The 10,601-nt window shown below is 42.2% G+C and overlaps 1 protein-coding gene across 1 annotated transcript; it reads left to right on the forward strand.

Moving 5' to 3' along the window:
* Nucleotides 1–272: 272 nt before the first annotated feature.
* On the forward strand, nt 273–3,175 carry LOC306935359 (uncharacterized protein). The gene is made up of 2 exons (XM_079518371.1): nt 273–377; nt 1,533–3,175. The coding sequence occupies exons 1-2, from the start codon at nt 293–295 to the stop codon at nt 2,852–2,854; spliced, it is 1,407 nt and encodes a 468-aa protein (XP_079374497.1). The 5' UTR covers nt 273–292; the 3' UTR covers nt 2,855–3,175.
* The last annotated feature ends 7,426 nt before the right edge of the window (nt 3,176–10,601 follow it).

A 10,601-nucleotide genomic window follows, 5' to 3' on the forward strand; every position in this document is an offset into this window, starting at 1 on the left:
TGTGACTCAACCTGAAGACATCGATAGTGAACCTAAAGAAGATGGAGGCCCAGACCAGGGCACAGTAAAACCTACAGAGACAACTGAACCAGAAACAGAGTCACAAGCTTTTGAAGGGACAAATCAACCAGTTAGTGAATCAGAAGATCCTAGCTGTGACCCCAACCCTGATCTGAACCATACGCAATCTGAACCAAGTCAGTCGCAGGAGGAAGCAAACACTCCAGAGCCCAGTAAGGATCAGGATGACACAGTAGAGCCTGTTCATTCAAACCAACATGAAGGAGAATCAATGGAGTTTGAACAGACCTCTGCACAGTCTGTACAGATGAAGGCAGATGATGAGGAGATACAACCATCACATAGTACACCAGAAGGTACAGTATGAATGTGATGTTGAGGAAGAGACAAAACAGTCAAAACAGTTTTGATCACATAAATCAATATTCTGATACTACTTGCCTCAAATATTTTCGAAAACATTCTTTAGTGTAATGTTTAGCGGTGAAATTAGATTGCGTTATTGTTTACAATGCTGCCATGTTGAATAATGCAAAAAACAAGCACGTTGATTGACTGACTGATTGATTGATTCAGGTGCACACACTCTGGCCATACTGTAGCAACAGTTTGTTCTTCATAGCAGCAGTCTGCTATTAATGGAGTGCCGTGATTTTGTTCCACCCTAAAACATGACCATTAGGTATCATTATTCATTATTATACAAGGAGGAAGATTTTTTTCAAAAAAGTGTACAGTATTTGTTAAAATTTCGTTTTTATATGGACACGCCCACCAGTTCATTAAGTATTCCTGGTTTGCCTGGTGGGTGGTGATCCACCTGAACTGAATCCGCACCCACAGCTGTTGTTGTATGATAAAGGGGGAGGGGTTAGGTGAGGGGATGATGTTGTGATATCACTATATCACTGTTATTTTCATTGGCACGTTTGACTGTCAAGATTTCAGCCTCCAGGCAGAAGCCCAATACAAAGGAAAGACATCATTGCACATAACAACCACACCATGGGGTCTAATGAAGTACTGGCACATCATAAACACATGAAAAACTGAAAAAATAACAGCACTCCATCTTTAACAAATCAAATAAAACTACCTCCCCCTGGCCATCCGGGGCGCCTGATGGAGGGGAAAGGAACTGGTCGGAATAACATGTTCCTTCCACGCGCTATGTCCGGCCAGGGAAATTCCCCCCTGTCAAGTGAAAAGAAGCAGCTTGGACTACTCATGCATATAAGGAGGCATGAGGTCAGTCCGCTGCCCCCCCCCCCCCCCCCCCCCCCCCCCCCCAGGTTGGCAGAGGAAGTGTAGCGCCCAGGATTACATTAGATAATTGGCACTGGGTGAAAAAAACTGGGTTGCAAAATTGTGGGATAAAAATTATAAAGAAAAAAACAAATCAAATAACATACTGGTGAATGCTGTAATTGACCAGACGTGTAATATAGGACAGATCACGATTATGAAATGTGCAACTGTGTTTATTAGTAATAAATGTTCTTTCATTACAGACCATGTGACAGATGAGGCACAGTCTCCTACCGAACAAAATCACACTGTGAAGAAAACCCTATTTCCTGATGTGACTCAAACTGAAGACATCGATAGTGAACCTAAAGATGATGGAGGCCCAGACCAGGGCACAGTAAAACCTACAGAGGCAACTGAACCAGAAACAGAGTCACAAGCTTTTGAAGGGACAAATCAACCAGTTAGTGAATCAGAAGATCCTAGCTGTGACCCCAACCCTGATCTGAACCATACGCAATCCGAACCAAGTCAGTCCCAGGAAGAAGCAAACATTGCAGAGCCCAGTAAGAATCAGGATGACACAGTAGAGCCTGTTCATGCAAACCAGCATGAAAGATTTTCTACAGGGTTTGAAGAAGCAAATGCAGACGAGGTAGTTATTGAATCGGATGAACCTATTAAGGAGTCAAATCAGCCTCCTTCCTCCGTTAATCATTCAGATGAAATCATGCCACATCCTGACCACGAAATCGAGATCAAGTTGGATGAGTCAGAAGGTTCACAGACAGACCTCTACACAGCAGGGCCCCAAGAATATGAGGCCCAGCCTGGACAAAGTAGTGAAGAACCTTGCAATGAGAAGATGTTTGGCGATAACCAGGAGGAAGAAGTCTCTCAAAGTTCTTGTAGTAATCGTCCTGGGCAAGGAAGCGATATGGCGGCTCATAGGGCTAGTGACCCAGGGGTAGAATCCGAGGATGAGAAGAACCTTAGTCAGAATGTTGATGAACATGTGAACACACACAGTGCCTCAGCCAATGTGGAAAATGTAAATGTGGCGGGCGTGGGTCTTGACCAGGAGAAAGTAGAGCGATGTGATGAGGCGGATAATGAAGATCAAATAGTGAAAACAGAACAGGGGGCCAAAGAAATGGAAATTGGACAGGGTAATGATGTTGTAAAGGGAGCGAGTGGTGAACATGCAGAGTCACCGGAATTTGAAGGGAATAATCAACCAGACTCTGTTAGTAAATCATTGGATCCCAATTGTGAGTTAGAATCTCCTCCACGGGGTCCAACTATACCAGAACAGCCTGGTCAGAACCCTGAACCAGAGTCAAAAATGTCCCAGGAAGAACTGAACATGCCAGCGTCCAGTATGGTTCAGGATGACCCAAGTCATGAGAAGAACTGTGTTCAAGGTGTTGATAAACAGGTGAACGCACACGGCCTCTCGCCGAAAAAGGAAGATAACAATATCACGGGCGACCAAGCGCAATTAGAGGTATGTGACAAAGGAGCAGAAGGATCAAATAGAGAAAAGGAGGCCAAAGAGGAGCAAATGGAAGTTGGTCATAACTAAGGGAGAGAATGATAAACACTGGGAGGAACAACACAACCTAACAGTCAAGAAGAAGAGTAGGATCAAAAGCAGTCTTCAAATCAGGACAGAAAAGTGGATAGGCTCAAAATGATCCTGGTGTAGATATACAATAATAGAAGAGACACGTACTGTAGAAGAACAAGAAGTAGAAGTAGTAGAAGAGGGAAGGAAAAAAATGTAGAAACAATCTTGAATGAAGATTCATGTCAAATGAAGATTAGTCGCATACAGTGCCTACTGTACTGTATGAGTACTGTATACAGTATGAAAGAATACAACTAAAACACTGGACTTGATTTGATGTTATAGCCTCGGAAACCCAAGCCGAGTCCACTTGAATTCGGCATACAGTAGCGCAAACGTCGATCACTCTCTGCTGATTTCCGATCGTCTGCACCTTTGTTAAATTGACGCACACACGTACACACACACACACACACACACTCCTCTCTCTCTCTGTCGCTCTAATTTATTAGTCTCATGTCGCGCAGCTGCGTCTAGATTCTCCCGGCGGATCCTGCCGGGAGTTGCCTAGCATAGGTGGACCCCAGTCTAGGTTAAATATAATATTGGTATGGTGCCTAACTGCCTATTGCCTATGATGTCTGAGTTCTGTACACCAAATGTACACCAAATTCATCCATTCTAGACATTTGAGTTTGCCAATAATAAACCGATTTCAATACAATTGTATATGCTTTTTGAAGAACAATATTACTTTAAATAATAATTTTACTGTGACTCCTGGCACTAAGAGTTTGGATGTCTCCAAAGAATTTGATCCAGTCATCATAATTAGTTTTTTATAGTGATGTCTTCAGGATGTTTTTGAACAATAGTTAATGTAGCCTAGCTGGTGATAACTGATAGCATGGATGATGGCATAACTCAGGGTTTAGTTATGTTCTTTTGTTTTATTAACAATCTTGCACTTTACCTTTCTGTAGTTTTTATTTGATGATCCAAACTCACGGCACGGAATGTGATGTATGTATGATAAGAGCGCCCCTCACTTCACACAAGTGTGATTTTTTTTAAATATGAAATTGATTTATAATGGTAACAAAATGTCTTACATTTGTCAATGTTCATACAGAAAATGTACTGAATCGATTGACAAAGCTTGTGTTCAAATGTTTTGCAATAAAGTGACTAAATGAATAGTTGCCAGGATGTTTTTTTTGTCTATTACAAAAAATAAATGGAAAGAGTATAAAGAAGTTGGTCAGTTGGTGCTATTTTGGTGTTATTAAATACTGGAAGAAACTGCAAGAGCCTTTCGGTGTCAGTAGGGGGAAGTGTTTCATAGCATTTCTGTAGACAGCCTTTATTATGAGGATTTCTTTTTCTTTTTTTTACTTCTGAGAAAAGACGAGTTAAACACTGGCATGCTATCTTTCATTGAAGGACGTCCTTAGCTCTCAAGACTACTGTAGCGCAATATATGTCAGTAAATCAATTTTAGAGGTATGTTTTTATGGGAATTGTATAGAAAATGTGATATAAAATCAATCTAAAGCGTGTGGATTTACTATTTAGAATTCAGCCATTTAGCAGAAATAATCATGGACCTATCTCTATTTGATTAGGACTGATTGTGGGCTGAGTGTGGGTGTATTTACTATTATTGTAGTAAAATATTGGCTTTATAGATCCAGGGTATGTATTGTAGGTCTGTTTCAATGAAACGTGATGGGAGGTGACCATGGTAACCTCAGTGACCTCAATGAACACTGGCACTCTATTTTATCAGCCCAAGGGATGGTTACATCACATCCTGTGCAATAGGTGCATAATTAAATTCAGCTCTTACAATTAAGACATCAATTCAACAAACACAGCTGAACCAATAAAGCGGTTCTCAAAACAACTGAGGTGGTCAAATGATGATTTTAAGGAAAACAAAAAACAGAGGGGCCGGGAACAGGTTCATCGGCCAGCCGGAAGACAAGTTGGAGTAGATTTCTGAGAGCACTGGGTAGGCCATGTGAAAAAGTCACGCATGATTAGCTTAACCCCTGAGTCACAGAAAAGTCTGTGATCTGCTACCAACTGACCTGTGGGTTCAGAGCACAAGTGGAGAATGAACCCTATCGTATTTCTGTGGTTGCAGCAAATACCATGGGAATATTAGAATATTGAATTATTTGGGAGGTGGGGGAGCAGGGCACTGACTCCTCGTGAGGGTCACAATGCGGTCCCACTGAGACGTTGTTGACGTGTTGCTGGCAGCAGGGGAGCTCAGATCCTAGCGCTGATATTTTGGCCACAAGCACTTCGCTCCTCGGCGTTCCCTCCTTTTGCATCCCTCTGGCATGAATGTTACAGTGAAAAGGGATTTCTACCGTTTCCAGTGTTTTTAAAACCCTGACAATAGCATGGTAGACCACACGGCACAGGGTGCCATAACTCCTCTTACGATTGGTTGTTTCCTGCTCCTCATCATATGGTTATGTCTCTCTGGAGTGTAATGTTCTCTCAGACAGAGGCCCAATTATAGTTTTATTCTCAGATTGTCTAGGTTCGCTTTGGCCCCTGAATGCTGCAACTAAGAGAAAAGAGTGGGGGAGAAAGAGAGAGGAGAATGGGCTGCCCTCCAGAATAGCCTTTTATACCAGGTTGATTAGCATGCTGGGTTGTTTAAATTGCCTCCTGGCGGGCTGACGTGGAATCGAACAATATCCTCTGGCTTAAGAGACTGGCCCCATAGCTTCTCATTTATTTTTATGCGAGGTTAAGATAGAGGCTTGGCGCTGCTTCCACAGAGGAGCCTGGGCCCAAGGAGGCCAGTTGCGGGTGGGTCAGGAGAAATCAATATAATTCCTATAAAAGGGTGTGTATGAATGGCTCTTTCTGTGCCATACATAGTTTACTGTGACAGTGCAATCTGGGTGCCCAGGCTAATTGTGTGGATAAATCATTAAGCATTGTAGACATGAAACCAGGACCGAGGGAAACATTAAGAGGGAAATGTGTGATCACATTCTATTGACCAGCAATGCTTTCCAGAAAGCAGGTTTATGACTGTTTTGATTCAACTCAATCTGTGGTCATCATGATGATGCTGTACAACGTGATGGCCCGAGGCAGACCAATCTGTGGTCATCATGAGGATGCTGTACAACGTGATGGCCCGAGGCAGACACGTTTTGATAACCAGGGCCATGTCAGCTTGAACTTCTCTGCCACTTCCACATTTTTTCCAATGTCACGGTACAATGGGCACAGCTGTGATAGATTCATGCTAGAATAACAAAAACAGTCTAAGTTTTGATTAGTATTTTAGTCATACAATTACTTGTTATATGACATCATCATTGGACAGCAGATAAAAAGTAAGAAACAACATATCCGAAGGCATTGCTGTGTGTGTTATTGCACTGTATTGCTGTGTGTGTTATCCTCCCATAAGTCTTGAAACAGATTCATGTGGCTATTATGCTGTCATTACTCCACTAATCAGGAAGTTAATTTGAGGATGTTATCTCATCTATCTGTATTGGAACAACAGAGTGTCTGTCAAACAAAGCATAATATTTTCATATTTGGCAACCACAGTAAAATAAACACTGGTTATCACACATCCGGTTTGAACATGGCACACACGGCACACACGGTGGTTGCCAGTTTGCACGAGTGTCACAAGGGTAGATCTTTTAACATACAAGACAGATTAAACCTAATTACAGTCTGCTAAACACCCCTTTGTCATCTGGCTGGACTTTGAAGCTCTGTAATGGCTTTGTGCTGGTACGGTATCTCTGTCACAAAGCCTCATGGAAATCCTTCAGCTCTGAAATGTTTTGCTACAAACCCAAAATCAGAAGTAAATCGTGTTTAGTCTAGGTTTTATGTTTTCTTCATTTGAACAAAAATGTTCTTTGATATTGTGTAAGTGTTCACCATGACGTCTCAGGTATTCATTTCAGCAAGGCTTTTCTGCGAGTCCATCCTTTTGATCAGTGGGGACGTTGAAGATGACCCCAACAGGATAAACAGATAGAGGGCTGACTATGCAACTTGCTGTACAGAAAACTGTTTTGGCATAGGTCAAATTGTTTGGCAATGTCCAAGCACATCATCAGTTTGAATTCAGCATTGTATGTCTTTGTTGATGTGGTTTTTTTCATAGTTTTGGAAAATCAGTGTCATGTCATCTAACGTAAATAAAGGCTTGCATAATGTGTACATCTAGACAGGGAGACAATAGATGGGTACCAGATATGTAGCCATCATTTGCACATTCCCGTGCAATCAGTACCACTCTTCATCTGCTTTCACACTCTTTTGTTTAAAACAACCATCAGCATACAGTATGATACCATTTGTCATAGATAAGCTCTGTGCAAGTTGTTGAATAGCCTAGAAAAAGAGCTAGGTTGTCACAAAAGTTTTCAATTTTCTCACATTTCTAAACTACTCCGTAACCATTTCTAATTAACATCAGAGTGGAAAATATGCATTCCCCTTTTCAACATTCTAAAATGTATCTTTTCAGCACCATGTAGATACGACCTCTAAGAAACAACAGAGGAAATAGCTCTGTTTTTGTTTTCTGTTGTCATGCGTGTTCCTGTAAATACATTTCTCAATAGCTTATTCGCTCGGTTCAGAGCTTTGTCAGTCCTTTATTTGAACAAGCTGCCTGTCAATGTGCCACGGCGAAGAGAATTGTGCGCGTGCACTTGCAGAATCTGACACAATTCTCATGCGGCAAAATGGAAAACACTCTCCCAGTACACTGCCTAACCCCCCCCCACCCACCTCCCCCCCATTGCCTGATGGGAAGATTAAAGCCAAACCAAACAGAGCTCACTTTCTTCAACTTTCAGTCGTTCGATGCATGGTAAGACCACCGAGGGAACAGCTTGCCTGACTATGACATCAGATCACGTTATCGCTGATCTTTGTCTGTCTGTGACACTGTCTGTCTGTCTGTCTGTCTCTCACTCTGTCTGTCTGTCTGTCTGTCTGTCACAGTCTGCCCCCCCCCCCCCTCTCTCTCAATCTCTATCTGTCTTCTTCTCAGTCTCTGAGCCCTTCATTATGAACTGTACTTCTCTCACTCAGTTTTCCCATTACTCACTGTTCCCGCCATCTCATTGCTGTGATAAGAACACTTGACAAATGGACTAGTGCACAGCACAGTACAGTCCTCAGCGTTAATTTAACTTTTAGAGGGGCCCCTCCAATGCATGGCTTTTGAAGATCACATCATGTGGCAGCCAAGTCTATGGACTTTTGTTTGTTTGTATGTTTGTTTGTTTGTTTGTATGTTTGTATGTATGTATGTATGTATGTATGTATGTATGTATTTGGTTAAAATGGGTAAGGTTTAAAAAAAAAGAGGCAAAAGCATGCTCTGTTGCACTGGCCTAAAAGTGGGTCCTCTAAAACTGCTTCAACTTCTGAGAATGTGTTTGGTTCATTAGCCACCAGATGGCATACCTTATAAGTATGTATGTATGTATGTATGTATGTCTGTATGTATTTAAAAGGGGGGCTTTTTTGTAAAATCCCTGCCTACAATACCTTCATATATTTAAAATCCAATGTAAGGTTACCAGTGAAGGGCAACCTGCCTATTCACTGGGGACTATGCAAGGCAGAGGCGTCCACCCCCCTGAGTCCAAGTATGTATGTATGTATGTATGTATGTATGTATGTATCAATCACAAATAGCAAAACAATGACTCTCTTTGTCCAAAATTGTGCATAACAAACACATCACCTTTGCTTGACTCTAATACTTAACAGGCATCCCTGCTGATAATAGCTGGAAAAAATGTGTTGGCACCTCCTCATTGGGTAATTGTAGCCAATGTGGTGTATTTATGGCTGCTGTCTCTTCACACCAATAAGATGGCATGGCTCACCGCCACAGTCACTAGGGCCCCCTGTAGGCTCCTTACCAACAGCAAGGGACATTGTTCACAGCAATTACTAAATAAACATTTCCAGAGTCCACGCACAATGGGTGCCAGATTTGAAAATGAAAAACACTTTTGGGACAGCGCTTCGCGTTCAAGACAGAGAAGAATCTAGTGAAATGTTCTGTAGAAGTTGTTCCAACCGTAAACAATATGTTGTTGCATACAAGATCAAAATGAGTAAAAGAGGTGAGGTTTTAGTTAGTGTTGTGTAAAGAGTTGAATGAAGAAATGAAAGTGACATCCAGTGATTGGATTCAGATGTCAGGTTCAAATGTGAGTTCAAATGTGAGTTCACCCACTGGTTCCTTATAAATCGGCTAATTTGTGTTCTCACTAACAAAGTCAGATAATCATTAAAGAGTTGAAAATCAATAAACCAATCAAGACAAATTCCAGTGGACATATCTAATGTTTTAAAGACAAACAGTATTATGGTTTCAATTGATGGCCCATTTACAAAATGGCAATAAATTAACTTTTTGGTGGCAGATGATGCTATAGTATAGCACACATATTTCTTTCACTGAGATTGATGCAGGTGAGGGCACTATTTGGCATGGCTCAATAATAATAATTTGGCATAATTGAGATAATTTTGGCAAAATGAGATGCACAACAAACTGTCTGTCTCTGTTGTGGTTGGACATGTGGAGTCTGGATATTTCCAAATGTTCTCCATATGTCTGGCACCTCCACTGACCTCTGTTGAAACATGCCAGGGTAGATGTGCTCCGTACTCAGCCAATGTGCTGTGGTGTTGTTGTTTTACTCTACATGAACCTCCACAGTAGTAGAAAATACCAGTGGAGCCTGGCAGTGATCGAACTACTGCTGTGGCATGTCTAAATTTGGAAGAGGAAGTTCGGCGTACAAGATAATGCCTTTGCAACTGCTCAGTGCTCACAGAGTCACAGGATTTCTTCAGTAAATGAGGGTTTATGCAGGCAACGTTTAATGCATGTCCCACCAACCTTTACGCAGAAATGTGTGGTATTTCCATATGGAAATAATTGAAAAATCATTACAAAAAAAAGGTCTGAATGAGACAACCAGTGGAGGGGATTGATTAGTGTTTGTTGATTGAAGTCCGCCAGTACTGTTTTACACATATCTCGTAGAGATACTAATCCATGTGGACAGGAGCCACATCATTTTTCTTCCATGATGCACAGGACCGTTCTTTGAAAGGCGAGTACATGCATGTGTAAACACATGCACATTTTAGAGTGGCTTTGTACATGTGCATAATAGTACACTGGGTGTATTTACAGGATAGGCAAACAAACATTGATGTGTGGGTGCATGTGTGTGTGTGTGTGTGTGTGTGTGTGTGTGTGTGTGTGTGTGTGTGTGTGTGTGTGTGTGTGTGTGTGTGTGTGTGTACGTGTGACGCGTGCGTGTGTGATTGTGCTTGGGCATACTAAATGTGCACTTGCATATATTCCTGAAGTCATGTGCACACATGGTAAGATCTGGTGAGTTTCTCTCCAACCCACTGTGGGCCTCTCTCAGCCAGATGGATGGTCTCCGCCGGTGTCAGAGAGGTGACAGCTGGCTGGCCTGGCCTCTCCTGGCCCAGGGTCTGGATCCTGTCCGCTGACAGCCCCTGACAGCCCCTGACAGCCCTGATGGGTGCCACGTCCCTCCCGCCTCCCCCACATCACGAGCATGCATCACAGAAACCCCTGGTTCGCCGAGGAATCAATGATGTCACACAGTGTGCCTTAATGAAATGTAAATGATATGAGGCACACCCCGGTGAGTTGACGCCAGAACTCATAAGCTTTGTGTAG

Source organism: Electrona antarctica (genome assembly GCF_951216825.1).
Source record: "Electrona antarctica genome assembly, chromosome: 13".
In the NCBI taxonomy this organism is placed as follows: domain Eukaryota; kingdom Metazoa; phylum Chordata; class Actinopteri; order Myctophiformes; family Myctophidae; genus Electrona; species Electrona antarctica.

Bases quoted from the DNA above. Each gene is read 5' to 3' on its own strand.
- LOC306935359 (XM_079518371.1), top strand. From the start codon at position 293: ATGGAGTTTGAACAGACCTCTGCACAGTCTGTACAGATGAAGGCAGAT. The intron at 378-1,532 runs GTACAGTATGAA...CTTTCATTACAG, and splicing joins ATCACATAGTACACCAGAAG to ACCATGTGACAGATGAGGCA.